Source organism: Venturia canescens, chromosome 5 (genome assembly GCF_019457755.1).
Source record: "Venturia canescens isolate UGA chromosome 5, ASM1945775v1, whole genome shotgun sequence".
Lineage (NCBI taxonomy): Eukaryota > Metazoa > Arthropoda > Insecta > Hymenoptera > Ichneumonidae > Venturia > Venturia canescens.
The window spans coordinates 2649-26056 of record NC_057425.1 but is presented as its reverse complement, the minus strand read 5'-3'; the positions used below and the strand labels follow the sequence as shown (position 1 = coordinate 26056).

The following is a 23408-nucleotide window of genomic DNA, read 5'->3' as shown; positions in this document are numbered from 1 at the left end:
GATCACCGCAAACTACGACCCTTTTATCTTCGCAGAGCTACTCTATCCGTGCAGTAGCGATGCGAAGAATTTTTTCTCGACTCGATTAAGCACGCGCACAATTGGCTGGTATCCTGCGATCGTGTCGATTATCAAGTATATAAACATAGTATTCGCGAATGCACATAAGGATTTCCATGCCAAATTACCGAGAGAATCCTACCTGCTCTCTCCCTCTCTCAAAAGTTTTTGTTCCATCGGTTTCGTTTCGTTTCAACCGCACCGTCGTATATAACTACATCAATTAATTTGATATTCGATTTTTTCTTTTTTAATTTTCACTCCTCGATTATTTGTTGCCGACGGAGTTGCCCGTATGGAGTATTTACGCGGGCTGAGTATACCAGGTCACTCTATATGTGTACTTCTGCGTAGATAGATATGAATGAGAAACAATAACACGATACGAGGGCAATTGAGTGTTTTGTTCTTTATAATTTGTACCGTGTGCGGTGTCGTCGCGCGCCACACGGTCCACGACAATTGTGTACGAGCGAATCACAATTCCGGTCTCCCCCCGGATATTTTTTCTCGATTCCGTGGCCAAGGTAAATTGATGAAGCTCGAACGAGGAATCTTTTAATTAGAAATATGTGCTTCGTGAGCGTTGATAAAACGATAATGAGCTCCTCTTCTTTATTTAATCTTCATCTCTCGACAATTTGAAGGATAAAAAGAGCCGGGAGTTTTCAATTTTTGCAGGATCGATTCATTCCGACGAACGTTAAAAAATGAGACACGAGAAGATCCCGCCCACTTGAATATTGCGAAAATTTTTGTTGATCCAGCATTTAAATGCGCTTGTACGGGGTTCTTACAATCGGACAATTCCAACAACGTTTTAAACGTGAAAAAACTAAAAAGTCAAAACTAAATAAAAAATGGGAGGAGGCAGTGAAAAACGAAAGGAAGGAATGAAAACACGAGCAGAGTCTCGAGCCTCGCTTGGCGAGACGGCGATCTCGACACGACTGTTACTAGTCCCGAAGAGACAAGAAGACAAGTTTATATTTGCCTTTCGCGATACGTTTGCCTTGTAACTTTTGCATCTGGACGCACCTCATCCGGTTGCAATGATCTTAACAGGAGCACCGTGCTCATACATACTCATTCGATTAAACACATCCTATTTATATTATCATATTAAATAATACGGGCGATTCAGCTCGGAAAAAAGCCTTTTGGCGCAGAGCAATAACTAGGATTCGGGACCGCCGCGCCAGACATTTTTTCTCAGAGAACCTTTTTTTTTCCGATGCATTCATGGCTCTGAAGCAGCAGCAGCAGCAGCAGCAGAGCTTTGAAACGTCTTTGATGAACTCGTATTCACAGACCTTGCCTTTGAATTCGACTCAAATTCGTCCGTATATATCGAGTTTTGAGAGGAAGACTACTCGAATTGAAATCCATTCTCGAACAGACATTCGTATGAGTCGAGCCTGTTTGTTTTTCATGATACGATTACGTTACTGCTTGGGTACTGCGCGTGGTAATAAACGCGTACGCAGCGGAGGGATCCTCCTCGAAAGGTGTGTATCTTCATCATACGCGCATGTATTTATTGAATTACTCTCTTGCCGATCCTCTTGTGGCCCTCGCGAAGCAGAACCTTCATCGTAACGTCTCGTTAACCAGTTTTCGATTTAGTATGGTGCTCCGCGCATGAGGAATTTGCACGAATATCGAGCGAGGAAAGAGAAGTTGTATATGTGCGCATGAATATCATAATTTATTATAAATTGATACCGCGAAACGTCTTGGCATGCTGAGAATCGATACACGCATATTTTTTTTTTAATATTCTCTGTTGCCCTGTACGATATATCGTTCCGTATACACAATATAAGTAAATAAAATTAAGGAGAGTATCACAATCGTGCATATGTGCTATAAGCATTCGGTTGCGCAGTTGCATATAAAAAACGAAAGACACGCGTATGCGTATACTCGATCGTCCGAGCGGCGTGACATTTGCGTGCTAATAAAAAAATGGAACAATTCAAGCAGAGGATTCACGGGTCGTGCTCACGTCCTGCTTCGTGTTCGCTGTTCCGCGCACGCCCGAAACAAAAAGTTGAGCGATCATTTTAATTCATCGGGCACAATGACTCGCGAATAAAATTAAATGGCGCATTTTGTTTCTTCTATCTCGTTTCGGCGGAGATGAGATATTTTCGAGGAAACTCTATTTTTATATGAGTTTCAGTTAAAACCCCGGCATTACATATCGGTTGAATTCCATTACACAAAATCGCGATCGCGGCGAGCAGCCGACGTCAGTCAGCTCAGCCAGCAGAACGTTTCTCGATCGGGAGCAGCCTGTTATCAATTTTTCATCATATAATAAATAGATGAGGGATACGGATGAAAGCACGAAATAAGCAAGTCGAGCGAGAAGAGGATTTCGCTCTCCGTGTTTACTCTATACTACATCGGGAAACCTAGCGAATGGATGAAAATCAAACGGAGGACGAACGAGATAGAAACGGCTCTTAAAATATATAAGAGGAAAGAGAAGAAAATAGCTTCACTGAATTACCGATCCAAGTGCCCCTCTCTCTCTCTCTCTTCTTCATGCTCCGAGTTGAATTTTTTCCTATCTGTCCGGGAGATCTCAGGCTGTTATTGACATTAATAAAATCTGCTCACGCTGGATTTTCATTTCGTCGGGAGACCCGTAGGGCTCTGTGCTTGGTCCCCTCTTATTTACTCTTTTCATTAATGATATAGCGGAGATAAGCTACTTTATTGTTACCACATGGTGCAGGGTGCAGATGACACCCAGATTTATTTGTCTTGTTTTCCTTCAGAGCTTCATGCTAGTTTAGCATTGGTTGCTCATGACGTGGGTGAAATTGCTAACTATACAACAACTAACGGTCTCAAACTCAACCTTGCAAAGAGCAAAATACTCATTCAAGGGAGTAGTTTTTTCATCAATCAAATTGATTTAAACTCTTTACCCCCAATATCTATCAATGGTATCAACTTATCTTATGTTAACGAGGCAAAGAATCTGGGTGTCATAATGTCTTCAAATTTATCTTGGCATGGTCATGTCAGGGTGATTTCCCAGAAAGTAAATTTTTCTCTATACAAACTATCGTACCACAGGAATGGCCTTTTACTCCCAAATAAAATAAAATTAGTCACAGCCTTGATCTTTCCCATCGTGGACTGCTGCTGCTTAGTCTACAATGACATTTCTAATGAGCAGAATGTCCAAGTTCAGAGACTGATTAGATATCTTGCATTCAATTCATCTTCAACCTGCGGCGCCGTGACGAGCACATAATCTCTCCTTTTCGTATAGGCGATTAGGATGGCTGTCCATCAGATCGAGGAGGCTCTACTTCTTGGGTCTTTATATTTTTAAAATTCTTCACAGCGATGCACCGCAATACCTTTAGAACTGTTTACTCTTTCCACTCCTTCTCTGCGTCCTCCACGAAATAGAACTCCCGAGACTTTTTTGCTATCGCAATTCATTTCCACTAGCATCCATTTATTTCTGGCACTCTCTACCACCTAATATCACTGGAGCTCAAACGATTGGGTCTTTCAAAGCCTCCCTCTATACTTATCTCTTTGATCTTGAAAGTGATCAGTAATCTGCTCATGGTCTACAGCATTTTTTCTCTGTATTGTCTACTCACTGTTATCTTGCGACATGTACTTATTTTTTGAGTCTAGTGTGTTTCTAGCTTTACTGCACTGCGTTTTGTTATGTTTATTTTATATAACTTGATTTATTCTTTTTGTTTTCTTGTTACTCTCCAAAGTTTAGTTAACACGTCTTCAGCCTAAGTTTATGTTTATTTATATTCTTAGTTTTTAGTTTTATTATTTTATATAGCTTCACCTTAATCTTATTTATGCTTTTGTTTGCCTTACGTTGGCCTGTTTTGTTTTTGTTTTATTACTTTTTGCCCAATGGTTTACCGTGGCATAATAAATTTCTCATTCATTCATTCATTCATTCTTTGATCAGAGATTACTTCGCAACCAGCACGGATCGCCAATCATCATGTTTTTCTCAATGAAGATGAAGGAAAAGGCAGAGAAATCGCGCATTAGGAGCAGTATCGCGAGAAAAAAAGTCCGATATAAAATAATGCGTCTATGCTGTGCAGGAAAACATTAATAATGAGTTTTTTACACGTAACCCTCGCGTGATTATATTTCGAACGAACGTCTTTTTGAGATGAGAGGCCTTGTGCTCCTGATAGCAGCACGCGGCGGCGCGGTTCTCTTTAGGGTGTTTTCGGGGCAGCAACCGGTATAGATGTAATAGGCGGTACGCGTGTATCGTGGCTTTAGATTCAGTAAGATTTCTTCTTCAGCGGAGCGGTAAAGGAGAATCGTTTAATTAAAACATCCAACTTGACCGCTATAACGCATGCTATCTTAATAGCCCGCTTCTTCACTTTACCGCGCAGCATACATTTGACCTGATAAACGACTCGATTTTGGCGGCGGACCTACCGTCCGTGTGTGCGTATGCATTTATACACTCATAAATACATGAGGTCAAAATACTCGGTTTTATATATAAACACGGCATATATTTCCGTTCGAATTCGAGGAACCGCTTCGATCGATTTCAACAGATGCGAGATATATATAACTTTACTGTAATTTATAACGCGAATGAACACGTCAACGACAACCAAAAAACGAACCATCGCTATAACATATTGTATCTGCACTCTGCGGATACAATATGCCTTTCAAAATATTTTTCCGATTCTTTCAACGCGATTCGATAGAATTAATTTATTCCGCATATAAAAGTATATCCACGGCAGTTGTGCTGGAATATTTGAGAGAAACGCGCATATAGTTATAGAAATTTGTTGTTGGTGAAATACGAAAATAGACAGCAGAGACACGGTTTATTGATATTTTCGTTAAATTGTAAATTAAAAAAAAAAAAAAAAAAAAAAAAAAAAAAACATGGTCCAGCATACAGCTTATAGTATTATAGTAGCGTCGTACTAGTGAACAAGGAAGCAGTATAGACGCGAAACTCGATTTTATTCAGGTGATGGTGCTTGCGCTTCGAGTAATTAATTGGTATGCATTGGAATTGACTAATGCACGAAGACTCGTGCAACGGCCGAACAATCATTTTGTTCTTTTGCTGCTTTATTTTTCTTTCAACCTTTCAAAAAAAGTTCGATTTGGCACATTTTTACTTGAAAAATGAATCACAAGAATTGCTGCTTGCAACTCGTCACACCCAATAAGGGGATAAGAGTTTCTATGGAATATGGCTGATTTGGCGCAAAATGGCTCTTACAGTCGTGTAGAGGCAGCTGCGCGTATAGTAAGTTGCGCGGACACAGCTATATGATGGTATGAAGAACCGCCGTATTCATGAAGAATACCGTGCGATATAAAAATCAAGAAACTGCAGAGTCGACGACGCCGGAGAGCTCAACGACGGTAAACCCACACAAGCGAGAACGCGCGCCGCTTTAGAGAGAATTATATTTTTTTCAAGATTTATCTGTGAGAATTTGGTGGAGAAAGAAAAAAAAATCTCGTTAGCCTGAAAATAAAAGCGATATATATGAAAAATCGAATCATTCCCTTATTGGTATATTTTTATTATATAGTAGTAAGACACGGAATAGATAATATATGCGAATATATTATAAATTTCAGGTGTCAAACAACTCGATCGTTCTCATCGAGGATTCTCATACGCATTTGCTTACGCTATACCTATATACACGAGACATTTCTCGTAGTCAGTGAGGCAAGGGTGAAAATCGTAAAATTTTGAAGAAGAATAGGAATCGCGGTGAGAAAGCAGAAGCAGGTAGAAGCTATACAAAACCGTGAAACGTTTCGATATTCGAGAGATGGCCAATTTCCCCAATAGATATCGGACGGATTTTTTAGATCCTCGATCCTCGTTTCTCTCACATAGGAGAAGTGTGTCAGTCAGTGTGCATATTCGTGCACTGACCTGAAAGAGAGCATCGAGAATGCTCGAAAACGATCTATCGTGAGACAGCGACGCCTTCGTGAGGTGCAATGCCTTGGCAGTATGCGCGTCACTGTATTTTTTTATTGTACGGATAGACGTTTTGTTGTTTGTCAACATCTGACCGGACAGAGTGCAATGCCTTGATGATGGTGGTTGACGCTTTGTGTACAATTTTGGTAGGAATAAGGAGAAGGATCAAGGCTGTCCCGTTATAACCTATATATACTTATATAAGTAGTAAGTATATCTCACCGCATTATTTACTACAGCATCGATTTGCAGGAAGATCTACAACGCTGAATTTTTCCCTTTCGATTTATATACGCAAGGGGAAGAGGAGCAAGGCGGAGCGAAAGGGCATGAACGGGAGAGATGTTAAATCCGCGAAAAGACATTTATTAGGTTATTACAGGGACCGGGGAGAGGAGAGAGAGAGAGAGAGAGATAAAAGAATGAGAGTCGATGGATTGACCGCAGCGAGGTAAATCCCCGCAAAGAGGTAAAAGGGGAATTATAATGCTGAAAGCGACGATTATACTGCGCGATACTTCCGGATTCTCACGCGCATGCGCGGTGAGGAGACAAAAAAAAAGGGATTGAGAGCAACGCGGAGTATCGAGCAAAAGTATTCTTTGCAATAGTACGCGCCATCGTCTTTGGCAAAATAGTCGCAATAATAATCTTGGTCCAACAGGTAACCCCTAAAAACGGGAGACGAGCACGAAGATATATGAACGAGCGGAAAAGCGAGAAAGAGAGAACGGAGCGTGGTTGGATGCGATCCAAGAGAATATTCGCCAATTACCAATAATGAGAGTAAATGGCGGGGTGTAATCTCACCGTGTTCTTGCCGCGGAAGAAGTTAAATAGAGGCGCGCTACGAGTCAACGCTGTATATACGTATGTGAATAAAATAAGTGTGTATAGAAAAGGGGAGAAGAGCGAAAGAGAGAAAGATCAGAAAGGGAGAAAAAAGAGACGCCATCCTGCTTTTTTTATATGCATATCTCTTTCACTTTTACCTTTCGGGCTTCTATATACATATAATAATACATATACTCTCTGCTTTTGACTCTTGCGACGAGTCGAAGTTGCTTCGTCTCGCGTCTTCTCAAAATTACCGCTCGCGCGAAACGAAACATGCGCATAAAATCAAAAAAGAGTTTCCCATTTCATTTTCTTTTTTTTTCACATTTTACATTTTCTCTCCTCTTCTTCCTCCTCCTCCTCCTCCTCCTCCTCCTCCTCCTCCTCCTCCTCTCCGCGCACATTCTCCTTCTCATTTTTTTGCCCGCAATGCCTCGCCTACCTTCTTCTCGCTATGGCATCATTTACGTTTGCGTATCGGATGAAAAAAAAGGAAAATTCTTTTGCCAGAGACGTCTGGCAACATAATTCCGGAGCAAAAAAAAAGAAATGTAATAGATCCCCGGTGAACAACACATAATATGATTCTCGAATGAAAATATATGTAATTAAGCAACACGGCGAAAAGAGAACTTGGAAATGTGCTTTCGATCCTATCGCTAAAAGACGACTTTTGTGAACTAGTATACGGTATATTATAAAAAAATGAAAGTGTTCATCATTGAGCTTATTTAATCGTGTTTATCGCGGGGTCTCTTATTGCAGTCGCTTCCCCCCCGGCGCGTTTGTTTTACTTTATTAACGCGCGTTTACTCGTATGGATATCGTATAGCATCGGAATATATATTTTCAATCAGCAGTTTTAATCGAGCGTGTCAGTGCACGTGTATACCGCTCAGATGCGCGCGGTAAAGCACCTACTTTTTTTATCGTACCCATGCATATCATCACGATAAAAGCGAATAAAAAACTAGATTTTCGATCGAATAAGAGAGAGGCTGCGGGGGGGGGGGGGGGGGGGGGGATGCGAGGAGGACGCGAGAAAATCAGGTTTTGGTGCTGCCGCTCAATCGTGGGGTGTCGAACAATAGTGAAATGATCGTGTCATCAAACGCATAAATATATAGATGTAGTACTGCGGAAACGCTTTCCATTCGACATAATTATTCGCGGGAGCTGGTGAATATATTTTTTTAAATTTCTTCGCGCGTATGCTGAAACAGCGCGATTATGCGTATTTTGTTACCGCGTACGATCGTCGAAGCTTCATGTATGCGCAACCGCTACGCGAGAATCCCGGGAGATAGAGGGAGGAATTATTCTCGTGAGCTAGAATAGCCGCGGATATGCGAAGTAGTGAAAAAGAGAAAGAAAGAATAAGGGGAATTGAGCACGCGTGACAGAATGCAAACGTTTCCAGCGATTGCTGTAATTGTTATTGCCGAGAGTAGTTTATGGTCCGCGAGAGATCGGTGTGTATACTTTATTTACACGCTCTCTCGAAGCAACGAACGACTCTTCTCCATCGTGTAGAGAGAGTTTTAATACGAATCGTCCCGTTCGATTAAAACGCGAGTGCGGGAGCTTTTCGTTTTCCGCGCGCGACGCCTGTAATCGCCTCCGCAGAAAAGTGTATCGCCCATACGCGCGATCATCGACCTCCGGTTTTTCACCGTAAATAGCCTTTTTACGAGCATTTAAACTGCCTCCAAATAAATTCAACGGCTCGCACGAGGCTATATAGAACGATCGGAGGAGCAGGGAGAAAAAAATGGCCGAGAAGCGTTCTATGCGGAATCGAACGCTTCACATTCGTTCTGCAAAACTGAAAGTGCACAACTTCGTGTGCCACCTTTTGTATAATATCACGCGTACCTACTATACTTGCTGCCTCATAATCAACTCGAATTATGGAACGAGCTTCGCGCGCGAGGAGATTAACGCGCGCTAAATAAAATACGTCCAATTTATGGATGTTTCAGCACTAATGGCCTCCAATGGTTGAAACGAAGTTCCCTCGAGCAGGGTGCTGCTATCAGTCCTTTTCCTCACTATACTCTGCTGGCCCCTTTTTCCTTACCGTATATACTCGCTCGCGTCCAACAACACACCCTGCTGTGAGAAAAGTCCTCTGAATCTACTCTTTTTCCCTATACTCGATTACATTCCCCCACTCACGTGGGACTACTCGTCCAATTACAATTACTCTTGAGTTATTTTTTCCATGTTCAATTGTTATATGGCGCGCGTTTTATTATCTCGAAATCGCATGTATTTTCATGCGCGTTTATTTGTGTCTCATATATGTAAGGAGGTTCAACCTGAATAATTGATATTTTCGCGCGAAATCCCTCACGCTTGCGAAGCAAAGCAAAGCAAAAAAAAAAAAAAAACAAAAACAAACATGACGTGGAATATGAAATTGCGACGGGAAGAGCTAAATATTTTGTCGTAAAACCAAGTCGCCGGGCTCGAACGAGTAATTAATCGATATAATATACGAGAACGATTTATCGTCGACCGCGGCTAATAGTTTTCAATCTGGTTCCCAGATGGATCGATACGGCGATTAAGATTTACCATCGATCATAATAACACCTTTAATCAGGGAATCCGGCAGGATAGATTAATGAAACATTTGCGAAATAACCATAGTAAACGCACCGTGCATATCTCCAACGTTTCATCGGGTACGCAGGTGTAAACCACCGCCGCTCACTTTTTTCTACATTTCCTCTTTAAATACGGCGCATTTGTAATATAGACAGTATATATACTATATGGAACTCGGGTTATGAGCGATTATTACGATTAGACACGAATTAATGGGATGTTAATTTACGAGAGCGATTATTTATACGAGAGCAGGAATTATCTTGGAGGATTATAAATTATATTATTGATGAATGGCGCGAGGATATCCATTTTTGATTTTTTACCAAAAATTTCTGGGAGTGCTGGGACTTTGATATCGGAGCGAGTGAAAAACTGATGCGGCGAGGCTCTCACAATAATATATTCTCGCGGTAACTCGTGGATCAATCAATTTTTTTTCAACTTCATTTTCGTCAAAAGTATCGTCAACTCTATACGCACGATAAGGGGTCGTTTTTTCGTAAATTCAAACTGTCAGGAGAAAAAACGGTCGTTAAGCTATGAAGCGAGGAACGCGGTGTGTCCTCTCTGCTACGACAACGGACGAGGGAAAGAGGATTCTTCTTTTCTTGGCTCCTACTGGTGCTACATGGCTATGTCTCGACCGTCGTGGCAGCAGACTTTACGATCGTGGAATAAATTATCGTCGCGCGCGCGAGATACTCTCTCGCACACGCTTTAAAAGAGTTTCTTCTACACGTCTCAACTTTTGATATACGTAAGTATACGCATAAGTTTGTGCCCGCGCAGATCTGCGCACGCGCATGCATACGCACCAACGTATGGACGCTCTATAGTGTGTCTGACATGAAAGTTTGGTATAGAGAAAACAGTTATATTCGTTATTTCTTATATTTCTCGTTCTCTCCGTTCATGACCAACCAATAACCGTCCCTCGGCGTTATTTCAGTCAAATTTTCAACAGCTTCTCTGCGCGCGATCAGGAACGGAAGGAGCCCAGCATGCACCAGGAGCCAGTAGAAAAATTGGCAAAATTATGATAACCAGCAGTGCGGAAACTGAATGAGTACTGAAAATTTCGAGTCTTTCGTCAACAGAAAAAAACAAGCGTCTCGCATGAATGTTGGCAAACTTTCTGACGGTATTGTACGCGCGCTCTCGCAACTCGCAACTTACATGTGCCGAGTCCGTGTTTGAAACACGCCCGCGCGATCCGCCGGCCCTCGCCTCGCTCGTTCGTCGCTCGGAGCATTTGGCCTCTCTCCCGAAGAAAGCCTTGGTGGAAGAGAGTAGTCCAGAGGCGCAATTTATAAAGCAAAATATACGAGAAAAGGATGAGAAGAGAATAGAAAGAAAAAACGGCGCGGTCGGGCGAATTATCATATCCAGGCCCACAACACGAGAGCAAAGTCTATCTCACGCTCTCGCTTTTCCTTCTTTCCTTCGACCCCCCACCCTACCTTTCTCGCTGCACGCTGCTTCCATTTTTCTATTTTATTTCTGACCACCGCGGAGCGGGGAGCACCGTGTATATTTATTCGAGGGTTAAGTATATATGGCGAGCGCGAATATCGAAAAAACCGTCGTCTCGTTTCGTTGGCGCCGCGGTGCCCCCGAGCAGACGATTAAATACACCATGTCGTTGCGCGTGAATACGAATGGTCTCCTCATAAAAATGCCAAAAACGATCGAACGACGCCACGGAAAAACGAGATTGATAAAGAAAAAGAAGAATAAAGTTTTCGATTCTGCGGTCTCGTTGAGGGACACTCGCGACCACCGTTGGAACGATATATTGTGTCTATATATATATATATATATATATCTATATCGCGTCGTAGTCGAAGCAGCAGAAAGCAGAAGGGCGCGCCGCACAGCAAGGCACAACAACGGTCAGTCAACAAACAAGACGACTGCCTCGGTCACGCACGAACGATCTCGATCTTGTCCGCGCGTTCATCCATCGACTGTATCGATCAAGATCGATCGATTTTTCCTTTTCCCTCTCTCTTGTTTAGGTACACGGAGAAAAAATTTCACTAAAAATTACTATGGTGCCATAGAAGCAGGGTTCTAGTAATATTTATTAATTCTTACAAACATACATACATACATAGTGATTTTTTGTAAAGCGACTCGATGAAAATTGATGTGTGATGTCAAGACATGCAAATATATCGGTATACACATATATGTATATCGGTCGGTATATTATCGTACAATTGCGAATGAAATTCTGTTATTTACCATAGTAAATTTCTAAACACATTTTGGCGTATATGATCGATGCTTGTGTTCGAGCTCCTCAAATTTTACTATGTTCAACTGTAAATTTCAATTGTGAAAACAGTACCAAGCATAGAAAAACGGCATAATAATTCTACTTGACGCGCAGTTCATCATCGCGAGTCAAGATAAATTTTTTATAACATTTCCTTGGTAAACTATGTATAGGAAAAAATAGGACAGTTTAAACCTTTGTCACAGCAAAATACGCATCAATTTGAAAGTTTTCATTCAGAATTGACTAGGAAATTACAATGTTTTTGGTAAAAACCTCCAAAATGGGCGATATAGAATCCCAATACCATGGCAGCATAGTAATTCCTACTATTTTTTTTCTCTCCGTGTAAATATTTTGGACGGTGGAAAATTCAAACAAGCGACGTTTTTCCCAGAAACCAAAAATCAAAAAAATAATCTGCACGTGTAATTTGTATATCGCTGTATATTACGGATTGTGCAATAATTATTTCGAAACGGAGAGGGCCCTTGATACGAGTGCATACAGAAAAACCGATTGTCGACGAGAATGCAGAATTTCCGGCGCGAGAAGTATAGGCAGTACGCGCAAGTCATAGACGGGAAATAGCGAAAAAAAAAACAATAGCCAAATGCTAGTATCGCGAGACTGCGCATATTGCAGCGTGAATTAATTGGTACACAATGACAAATCTAAAAGAAAGCTTATCCCTTGCGGTCTCGTTACGAGCAGACGAGCGTCTGAGACGACGCTTATCGATAAATAAACATTACGAAATTTAACGCAACGCAAGGGGTTCGCGTTTTTAATTTTCATGGAGAAAAAAAAAACCTTGGCTTTCGTAAATGCATGAATTCACAGGAGGAGTTGGCCACATTAATAGAATTGGCCAGCCGGAGCATAATTATTTTCACTAAAAATACACAGGCGATTCTTCGGATATGCTCGAGCGAAACATTTGCTATTACATCGCACCACATTCATTCTTCGCTCTACTGAAAATCCTTCTGATTCGAAGTCTCAAACGTATTCCTCAAAAATATGTAGGGCCTGCAAAATTAAATCATCGTTGAGCGACCAATTCGAAGCCCCAAAAGCGGTATGAATGATTACTAAGGTAGCGGGGGACACCCCACGGCGTTCGCGAGGCATTTATAACAACCTACTTATCATAATGATGGAAGATTTTTAATGAATGAGAGATAAAAAGTTGGGCAATAGAATTTTGCTTGAGAGAAAATAGCCACGTTTCTTTTGAGCATATTCGTCGAGGTATCGACGAGTTTCGAAAATTCTCAAAACCTCCGTTGGATCGGCAATACGATGAAAAATGGAGCACGAACGCGAGCCTCTATATCCGGAATGATTTTTCTCATCGTCGTTCAAGGTCGAATTTCAATCGCGTTTGTCGATCCTACGGAGACCCATAAGCAGAATCCGGTAATGCGCGCGGAACGTGTGTTTTGGACTCGTGGCTATACGGTAAACCGATCGGTTATAGTGCAGCCGTATAAATTATAGCTTCGTCGTAAATGCACCGATCGTGAGGGCGACTTGGAACGATCTGGAGTTTATGTGCGGAATTAGATGATCTCGGGAGCGTGAAAACCTCCGATTATAAATCGTCTCGAGTAATGGTATAAATCGTCGCGAGCGGCAAGAGTAAGATAGGAATAGGAAAAAAAAAAGAGAAAGAAGCGTAGCGATCGTGGAAAAGATCATGCACGAATAAAGTCTCTCCTCTATAGCGCGCGGTGCGGTGCTTGCTCGCGCGTAAGCGCCTGCGATGATGTCTCGCACGGTCTGCTGCCTGCAAAATAAATGCGTGAGAGAGAGTGTACCCGAGAGACCCGGAGGGCTTTTCTTTTTCCAAGTACGCTTGCGCGATAACACGTCGCGTGAAAAATATACTCGAAACAATCGAAAATCAAAGTTGGCAAAACTCTTGAAATTTTCTTTCATAAATATTATTTATTTAGAAAAAGGAGGAAAAAAACTCGCTGGGCAAGTGTATAACGAAAGAATGAAGAGAAAGGGGAAAATGTGAAAAGAAGGTGATAAGGGAGGGAGAAGAAGAGGCTTATCTCCGCCGCTGGAAACGACGCATTGCCACATCGCAATTCCCTGCGTACGTGCACCAGTAGCAGTACCCGCGTATACCGCGCGCCGCACATTCACTCCTGCATATGTGTACACATACGTATATGCATCGGCGGCGACGGCGGCGGCGGCTTACGTTTACGCGTACGTGCTTGAGAAAGTAAGGATAATATACGCGCAGATACATGTGTGCGGTGCGCCATCCCGCCTGTGCATGAGAGAGAGTATATATGCGAAAATGTGTGTTGCGCACGGTATAGCAGGAATCCACCCCGTCCCGTCGTCCATTTCGCGTTTCGAGATCGTGAGCAGTACACGTAAACACACTATATACGCACCTCCAGCTTGTATATAGGGAACAAAATATTCTACAAATATCTAACAATATATCTAACAAATTCATTCTCGACGGTTAGTGAATTATTATTGTTCCTTATTCATTAACAAAAAGTATACTTGAAGAGGCTTCTTATTTTCTCTCTTTTTTAGCGTAGAGATAGGTTTATGCTTACCGATTATATTGAACGCGCGCGGTGCGTACGTATATCGCATACAAACACGAATTGCGCGCGGCGTCGTTGAAAAGAAGCTATATACAAAGGATCTCGGCAGCTGCGGCCATCGAGTTTCAAGAAATTTTGTCGCGTACGAGTCAAATTTTAGTCATTCCTGTTATTCCATAAATTCGTATATTATATTCCCATATTTTTCAAGATATTTTCATCGATATCATAATCATATGTTTGCGGCGGAAACGATTCTCCAATAACGCGTGTCGTTCGTTAGAACAACAACGATGCTGTAATTAAAAAATGACATAGGAGTGAGAAAACAATATTGTTGCTACTATTTGTATATTCGAAGAAGAACTCACGGGCGTTGCGAGAAGCAGTTGCAAACTTGACCATGCAACTTGTTGATTAATCCAGATTGCTCACAGCGCAATTATGAGAGAGAAACGAATTTTAAAACCACGTTTCTATTCAAGCTTGTTTGAATGACGCGATAAAAGAAAAACGAAAAACAAAATATTGAGGCAACACGAACATATATTTTTCACTGCGTGCACGTTTTAAGAACAATTTGAAACACCACGACTATGAAAATGACGATTGTCGGCACGGTGTTGAACGAGGATAGAACGATAAAGCAATCAAATGTCGCGCGCCTCCACTCCACCCCCCCCCCCCCCCCCCCCCCGCCCCTCCAACCGACGTGTACGAATTTCACTTGACTCTATAGAATTCGTAGAATAATACGGCGTCACTTTCTCGCGGATTCACCAGCACACGCGTCGAAATCACCGTGAATTCGCAAAACCATTATAAGCATATGCGATTACAAAACACACACTTTTCATGCGATTCATTTTTTTTTTTTATCGCAGTCCGAGATTCATCGGTTGGAGAACATGTCTGCCGATTGAACATAAACGCACAAACACATTGGGATTGCGCAACACACGCTTGCACCGCGTTGCTTATTTTTCGCGGCTATCGACGCGCCCCCCAACAACCGATCTTTTCGACAATTGGCCCGTTCACGAAAATCTCCGATCCGTCTTTCTCGCCGCCCTCGCCCACTCTCTCTGCTGCTACTGGTTATATACAGCGCCTTTATCCAACTGACCTTGCGACAAAAGCACTATTTCAATGAAAAATACACATACACTACTAGAATATCGAATATCATTATTATTCCGTAAAATTGAGACGAAATGCTGCCATGATAAGAGAATGTCGAGTCTACTCCGAGCATTCCATGGGATTCACATAGAAACTTGTACTCCTGAATAGTGAAATATCGTTTCCACGATCGTAACTGTCGTCATCGAAAAATCGGTTTATTCATGAGTGGATGTCCGGAGATACGCGCGCGCACATCGCTAATAGGTGCTCGCACCGGTACTGATGGCTCAAAGCATCGCGAGTCGAGGAGTCTCAAGATACCGCACCGAACTCTCCAACAACTCAGCGAGGGAGTCGCCCCCCACCTTTCCTCCCGACGCCGCTGCTGCACCTGTCCCCGCCGCACTCTCTCGCCCTCCCTCTTGCCCGGCGCTGCGCTGCGCTTATTCCCAGCACCTAATATTTACTTTCCAATGAATTTCTCCCCATTTCTTTATGCATCTTTTCATTCTTTTTATTCTATACTTAATCAAGCATCGATTTCTTCGTTTTTCAATAACCGAAGCGCGCGAATAACGTACGATAGATTCCCACTTTTCAGAATAAATTAATGATTAAAAGGATAGATGGCGATTATCGCGTATTAATCGTAAACTATGAGACATATTTAGTTAGTAGACAACAGCAATGTGAAATAAGTCGATCGCGCGCGCGCGCGCGCGGCGATCCGATCCGAGTTGGCATTGGTGAAACAAAAAAAAATATATTTCCCTAAGTCTGTCAGTTTCTTCAGCAATGCTGCTTCACATTAAATTTTCCGTAGATATGTGATTGCAATGAATAATTTTCGGCTCACGAGTGCGTGGTTTTTTTTTAATTATCCCCGTACGAATTAAAAAAAAAAAAAAAAATCAATGTTTCGGTAAAATTTAATAACGAAAATAGAAATGGCGAGCCTGGAATCGTCGATTGACGAAACGAATACAGTGGACATTGAGGAGGAAGCTCTGGCAGGATTGCGCGCATTGGAAAATGCTTTGGATCGGAGAATCGAAGTTAGAACTTCTCTAATTAAATTAGTACCGGAAAATGAAACGAATCGTGAAAACGGGCTCCTCGACGTGGACGGCGTCATTACGGACGAGAAGATTCTTGCAATTTTGGAGGAGTCCGTAAGCGATATAATCAACACAGAAGAAAACGAATCCGTTGCGTTCGGGGGATCTCACGAAGCCTCGACGCTACGCAACGAATTGCCGACTGATACGAGCGCCAGCGCGTTGGTCAATGCCCAGAATTTCGATACTGTAAATTTGAATAGTCGCGACGACGGGTCTTTCTACTCGTTGCCGTCGTGCTGTTCAATTTTCGACGGTATCGTTTCAACGGAATCGTTGAAACAGGCTGAAAGAGTTATCGCTGATTTGGAAGCAAATGGGCCAGCGGGTTTAGTCCATTTGAGCTCGTTGAGCGCTACCATACAAAAGCCGATCAGAGTTTGGATGTCGGACAGTGAAAATAGCCGAAAGGTCGGAAAAACGAGAACGGCGGTTGAACCTATTAATATAGAATATCACGAGCCGGGTCCGGATGATATTCAAGGCCATTGGACCTTGAGAGGAAACGTCGAACCTCGTGATAACGAAGCAAGTTCGTTAAACGACTGTCTCTTCAGTGTGGTTGCCGACCAAATCGGTCATGTTGTTGCGCCCGAATTAAGAAAAAAAACGATCGCGCATATGCGCCAACACTCGCGATCCCTCGCTCATCGTATCAAAACGATTGCAAAAAAAGAAAAATGCGAACGAATAGCTCTCCTCGTTGGTGGTGCGCGTTACAACGGTACAAGACCGCAAGATGCGAAAAGGATAATCGATGCTTCGCAGCAGGGTCGTTGCCATCCCGGTGGGTTATCCGGACACCCGCGTGGCCATGCCTCGCATCCTGCAGCCACGGGACCGACGGAAAGCGTCGAAAATTACTCCCGTGGCAGTTGGAAAAGCGGCTTCCTTTCGCGCCAAGACCAGGACGCCGTCGGACATTTGGTATTACAAAGCCAACAGGCTCAAAGCGCGATGGATAAGCTCAATGCGGGGTCGGAAAACATCGCTATTCGCGTTGACTCGTCGGAACTCGAGCCCGGCGCACTTCCCGAAGCCGCTGAATGGGTCGATGGCCAACCAACAGGTCCGACTCGAGCTTTCAGGCAGCTTGTCATGGTGCTCCGGCATCATGCTGGAAAAAAAAATGATCCCGACGCAGATGTTTTCGTCCATACTTTTTATCCTGTCGTTAAATAACGACGTCAGGATAAAGAGTATAGAATTATATTATGAAACATGAAAGAGAAACGGAACCTTGAGTTGTTTTCAGAATAAAAATATAATTTTATTATAGATCAAAGTTTTTTTCGGCATTTGCTCAACGCGTAGGTAGTACATAATATTTTAGTTGGAATTCAGGTATAAAAATTCTCTCCGTGATCGTAAATTTAGGCATTTTATCTTGAAAGAGGTTAAAAAATTCGTTTACTCACTGCATGGAAATTGAAAATTCCTGAGCAGGTTATCTTTTTGCTACCTATAGCTACCTATACCATTTCGTCATCAAGCACTTTCGGATCATCATCTATCCTGGCCAACATATTCAGCGTCGTTTACCAACGTATCAATGATATCGTCAACGTCCCCATATACATTTTTTTGCTAATTTTCACCAACTTGTTCAAATCTTGACGAATCAGAGCATACCTCAATGGTTTTATAAGAGTTATAATAATATAAGCCTCTACGAATTATTGTAAAAAATATATGGCTCATCGAGAGTTTTCAAGAAAATAGTCTTTCTAATTTATGATTTTTAACGACAGATTTGAGAGTGTGCAACATCCATATATTATAAAGTTGTGCGTTCCATGCCATAGCCATATTATTCAAAAGTATGTTCAATCTGCTACGAGCTTTGAAATAATTGCAACAGTTAATTTTGGAATTGTGACATTTTAATCGGTGAATAAACAAGATTCGTGGGGGTTGTCCGTCGTGACGGGAGGGCACGAGGGAGCGAGCGAGGCAAGTCGAGACGCGACCAACAACCTGATGCAAAGACTTTTTTTTTAATCTGAAAATATGAAACAAAGTTACTCTTAATCGCACAATGATGCCTAGCTTTCAAATTCGATTTATAAAATATTCAATGATTATCGTAATATTTTGAATAAACAATCTTGATTAATTACGTGAAAAATAAATTGTTTCTCCAGGAATCGCCTGATGGCTTTAAAATGAAAGTAATGAAAGTCGAAACGGGAAATAACGGCGGTACGTTAGCAACGAGGCGAATTTCCACGCACGTCGCACGTAAGCACTACCGGAAGCTACGAAAAACTAGTGCGAGAGCACCGCTCCGATGAGTAACTGTGCTGGCAGCGCAGGCAACGAAATCACGAGAACAGCAGTTGCGAATGAAAAGAATAATCGTAAATTTTTTAGGAAGCCACGCTCAGGCACGATCTCTGGAAAAAGTTAAAATGCGAATAGCAATTACATGCAGCAATATTTCGTATGCTCTGAAATATAGACGTCGTACGAAGCTACAATTATTATTATTTATATAGCCGAGTGCGATTCCCTATTTATAACAACTGTGGTGAGATTACATTTTATAAATGTAGGAATTTTTTCGAACGGATACGTTGAAGAAATAACATAAAAATATTTTTATTACAAGCAACATTAATTGATCGGTGTCGCTAAGAATCGTGTTGTAAACTCCCAAGTAAAGAGAGGGTGTATCTGTGTGACGATGACATTGTCGAGTGATCCTTATGAATGAGAATTAGAATTGGTTCCACTGAATGTCCTGGAAAAAATAAAAATTAAAAACAAGGCGAGTGTTAGCGAATAAAAATGTGAATAGTAAATAACTAGGGAAACTCGAAGAAGCCGGTATTCGGTAATTAAAAATGTTTCTTCTTCATCATGAAATGCTAAAAACTATTCAAACGTTGCGTTCGAGTATGAGAAAAAGGTACAAACCTTTCAAGTTTCGAGTGCTCAGCATCGAGTTGATAAATTCCGAGTACAAAGTCATCATCTCAAAAAGTGTTTCGACATGTTCATTCTTGGTTGCAGCATTCTTGTAGGCAACTTGAAGTAGAACGTGTTTTTATTTCCCTTCCAAGATTTCAATCCAATATTGAGTGAGAATCAAGTTTTAATGACTTTGCGAAACAAGTTTTCGACAGTTGAACAAAACCGTCACCCAGATTATCACCGTTTTACGGATGTGAACTAATTAAGCGACTACAGGCCTGTAGCGCATTTGATCTGCACAGAGGATATTATAACAATAACTGGTTTCATTATGGAAAAATGTTTACTACAAAATCTTTTAATCAGAAAACTTTTGTTTAATTCCTTTCGCATGATTTTGAAGGATATTTCAAATAACTCAATTCCATCCAACAGGTTGGAAGCTTTTTCAGAGTTCTCTTTACGTCTAAATCAATTACGTATATTTTTCCACTTACTTGATAATCATGAGATGTATGGCAAGAATACAGCACTGGCATTGCTAACAAGATGTTCTTATGATGATTCTTTGCTCGATTCTTCGTTCTAAGACCCTAATATTTCCTCGAGACACGATGACGACATTCGAGCCGTTGCAGAGATTCAATTTGTTCCCAATACGAGCTTTTCCTTTCGCACGTGCAGCTGTTGCCTCGTTGTCAGTCGCTGTAACGTTCCAGCAGCCATTTTCTTTGCGCAATTGCTTCACTCGACTCATGTCTATGCCACTAATGTTGATTCGCGTAGCACAAAACGATTGTCTGAAATTGAATCAACAATTTTAACCTTGGTTATGATGGATCTCGTTGCTTTTTTGTTGAATTTACTGTGCTAACGCTGCTTTTCTTATTGCTCCACATTGAACATCTTCCCATCCCAAAGTATTTGCTATGTTCTAGTTCTGATTACGTAAACAGTCAGTATTGTGTTTCAAACATTAGAAAAATAAGAATAATTAATCAGATTTTTCGTTACAACCGTTAATAACTTTGAGGACTCGATTAGGAGGCTGCATATAAAAATGATAAATGCATGAATTAGCTTGAAAAGATGTATGGATTGATTCCATAGTGATTCTGTATTTTTTAAATATGAATATTTGTATCATGACTGATAAACTCACCCTACATGTGCAACACTCCTGCTTATTTCAACCATGAAATTTATTTTGTAGTACGTGCTCCATCAGATTGCTCAAACTATCAAATTTCTCCAGCGCCCACCAACGTTATATTTCAGATCTTGAAAACCTGCTGATCTTTCCACCTGCAATGTGACGGTCAATTAAGCAAATCGACGTTCATGAGATATTCAAAACGGTGATAGAATGCTTTCGAATCCGAGATCGTATCATATCATGAGTAAAAACACACGATCATCAGTGGTGCTGAGCGATAAAACAAAGTCTTCTGGTTTGCTCTGCGATTCGCGGACGAGAAAATATCCGTTCTTTCCTCGCTCGAGCATCAAACTTTCGTCTTGTTTGACGGATAAACGTCCATGAAACTACGCATCTTTAGGTTGTTGGATCCGCACGATTTAGAGGATACTTGAGTTGAATAAGTTCACTGTTTTTTTTCTCTCAAAAAACTGTCCACCCATTCTCCATGTAAAGCTGGACGAGCTCCGAGATCCGAGAGAGTGACAAATTTTTCACCTCCATAAAGATCGTAAAAATCATCAGCCTTCTGAATGTTTATAAGAGTCACTTGACTGATTCACCTGTGAATAAAACGCGAATCTTAATAATTGATCCCAACAAACGGATTATATCCGGGACTATGTATTAAGGAGGTTGAAGCGTATCTTATGTCAAAACTATTTTCCAACTTTGTACATAAAAATTTTTTAAACAGAAAGCTCTTAAGACAGTATTAAACTTCTGGCGGGATATGTCGATGATTCACCGTCGTGAAATTGAGATATTTATTGTTGAAGTTAGTAATTTTTTGAAAGCTTCCATAAGAGCCCATGTTTAACCTTGTCATTTTTAACAATGAATATCTCGATTACCAGGCTGTGAAACCTCTCCAAATTTTTCATACATAATTAAGCGCTGTTCAAGAAGATTCACAAAAATTTTCAATTCATTAATGTGGAATAATAAAATCTAATGTATTTTTCGTATGATGTCCTATATATATCGCTTCAACTTCCTTAAAAATACATTTCTCGCCTAACGGACATCGTAAATAAGTCACCGGGATTCGAAGAACATGGACGCGCCACAGTTCTGTAGAGTTTGTTGGATTATTCAGGATGAGCAGGAATGGTTTTAGTGGATCAATTAGTACACGGTACACGTTGATGATAAGCGATGAAGAAAGATAACTTTATTTAATACAAAAGAAATCGACGTTACTACGCTCGACACGTTTTCCGGAAGACTGACCTTCCCCCCCTCTCAACCGTCCACACACACGCTCCTCTCGTCGACAGCTCAAAACTGTCTTTCCCCCCATATAGGGCAGCACATGCAGGCGCGGGAGATACGAGTTCTTTAAACTCACTTTCTCAACAGAGTTAACGGAATAAAACAACATGCACGTATACATGCACAAACATTGAATTTGGAAGATGTGATCAGATGGGTCAGTCAGCTGCTGGGTATACCCGAAAAACCATTGATTCAACTTTCGCGTTATTATGATGAAACAATCACTTTGTAAATTATTCAACATTATACACATACATTTCCCAAATGATTTCCGGTTGATTTTGTAAAAAATAAACAAATTGTAAGTTACTTTCCGCCAACTATACGCCCAATCCTTTTAAATTTAATTTAAATAAAATAATTTTTCAAACGTTATAATAATAACGGCAAAAAATTGGGAGAATAATTTCCAAGATATAGCAATAATAAAAATAAATAACAATTGTTGTTTTATTCCTCTAACTATATACAGAACTTGAAGGTTGTCCTAAAATGGCGGAAGAATCGCTACGCTAGGGCTTACTAACGTCACGGTCTAGTACCGGACGGTGAGGCGAGATGTCACCATGGTCATTTTAGTTGTGGATCCGCCTTTACGAGGTATTTCCCCTCGAGCCGCTCGAGCCAATCATCGAGCGAATTGCCACGATCCGCATGGTAGCGGGAAATAAGTAAGAGGTGTTGGGTATCTCGTTTACGTACGTTTGTTCTCCAGCGATGCGTTTACTTAATTTATTCATGCGATATCGCTCTCGCAAAGATGGAATGATTGTAATGATATTTTTTCATCGCCACATTGCAGTATAAATAATTGCATATGATAAAAAATAACCGCACCACCCCGTCGTCGTTGCCGGCAAAAATATGACACGGAATAAACCAAACGGTATAGGGATGGTGCAGATTCGATAGAGGGCAGGTCGAAAGTACTCGTGGCGCCTCTAATGTCATAAATTATAAGTTTTTGGGGGTAGCACTTTCAATTTTGATGGAAATATAATCATAATAATGTAATATATATAGATAATAATACAATAATGATAAGAGACCCCCCAAAGCCTTCATTTTTCATCACTAGTGGCGCGGTAGTCTACCGCACCATCCCTATAACGAAAATCCAAACAAAAAACAGACACGGATTAGAGATGAAGCATGGCGAAAAAAATTGCGGAAATTGCCGTGGAAATGACAAGAAAAATGCTATGACGAGAAAGTGCAGCAGACGAGAACGATAAACCCAAACCCAAAGCAAAACAAAGAAAAGTGCAGCAGAGAAGACCGCCAAACCCAAACAAACCCAAACAAAAGTGCAGCAGACGAAAATGCCAAACCCAAACACCAAACCCAAACAAACCCAAACAAAAGTGCAGCAGACGAAAACGCCAAA

At 41.3% G+C, this 23408-nt stretch overlaps 2 protein-coding genes and 1 long non-coding RNA gene across 10 annotated transcripts in view; 1 reads left to right on the top strand and 2 right to left on the bottom strand.

The window, feature by feature from the left end:
* dgo (ankyrin repeat domain containing protein 6 diego) overlaps positions 1-15050 on the bottom strand; it is a 98050-nt gene extending 83000 nt beyond the window's left edge. Inside the window, exons 1-2 of one of the 3 annotated variants that reach the window (XM_043418670.1) lie at positions 14758-15050; positions 14396-14682 (exon numbers count right to left, since the gene is read on the bottom strand). Coding sequence is in view for 1 of the 3 variants with exons in the window: in XM_043418667.1 (XP_043274602.1) it covers positions 203-237 (35 nt within the window). In the remaining 2 variants the exon portion in view is untranslated. Of the gene's footprint in view, positions 1-202; positions 286-14395; positions 14683-14757 lie in introns of those variants that run through there. The other 2 variants (XM_043418669.1, XM_043418667.1) reach the window with 2 other exon arrangements.
* Positions 1303-17811, top strand: LOC122411659 (uncharacterized). Its single transcript, XM_043420633.1, has 3 exons — positions 1303-1399; positions 9457-9558; positions 16457-17811. The coding sequence occupies exons 1-3, from the start codon at positions 1303-1305 to the stop codon at positions 17809-17811; spliced, it is 1554 nt and encodes a 517-aa protein (XP_043276568.1).
* Positions 17812-17874: 63 nt separating this feature from the next.
* LOC122411054 (uncharacterized) lies at positions 17875-22323 on the bottom strand. 6 transcript variants are annotated; one of them, XR_006261071.1, is made up of 6 exons: positions 21786-22323; positions 20708-21306; positions 20043-20345; positions 19549-19839; positions 18750-19372; positions 17875-18631 (listed from the first exon to the last, which is right to left on the bottom strand). It is a non-coding gene; the product is annotated as an uncharacterized lncRNA (long non-coding RNA). The 6 variants fall into 6 exon arrangements; XR_006261070.1 differs by having other exon boundaries at positions 17875-19025; positions 19238-19372; positions 21786-22318; XR_006261067.1 differs by having other exon boundaries at positions 17875-19372; positions 20708-20850; positions 20958-21306; positions 21786-22013.
* Between the last annotated feature and the right edge of the window lie 1085 nt (positions 22324-23408).

What these genes read in the sequence shown, in the direction of transcription:
- LOC122411659 (XM_043420633.1), top strand. Translation starts at nt 1,303, where the DNA reads ATGGCTCTGAAGCAGCAGCAGCAGCAGCAGCAGAGCTTTGAAACGTCT. An exon ending in TTTGAATTCGACTCAAATTC is followed by an intron (nt 1,400 to 9,456) that starts GTCCGTATATAT and finishes TCTGGTTCCCAG; the next exon opens with ATGGATCGATACGGCGATTA. An exon ending in ACATTTGCGAAATAACCATA is followed by an intron (nt 9,559 to 16,456) that starts GTAAACGCACCG and finishes TAACGAAAATAG; the next exon opens with AAATGGCGAGCCTGGAATCG.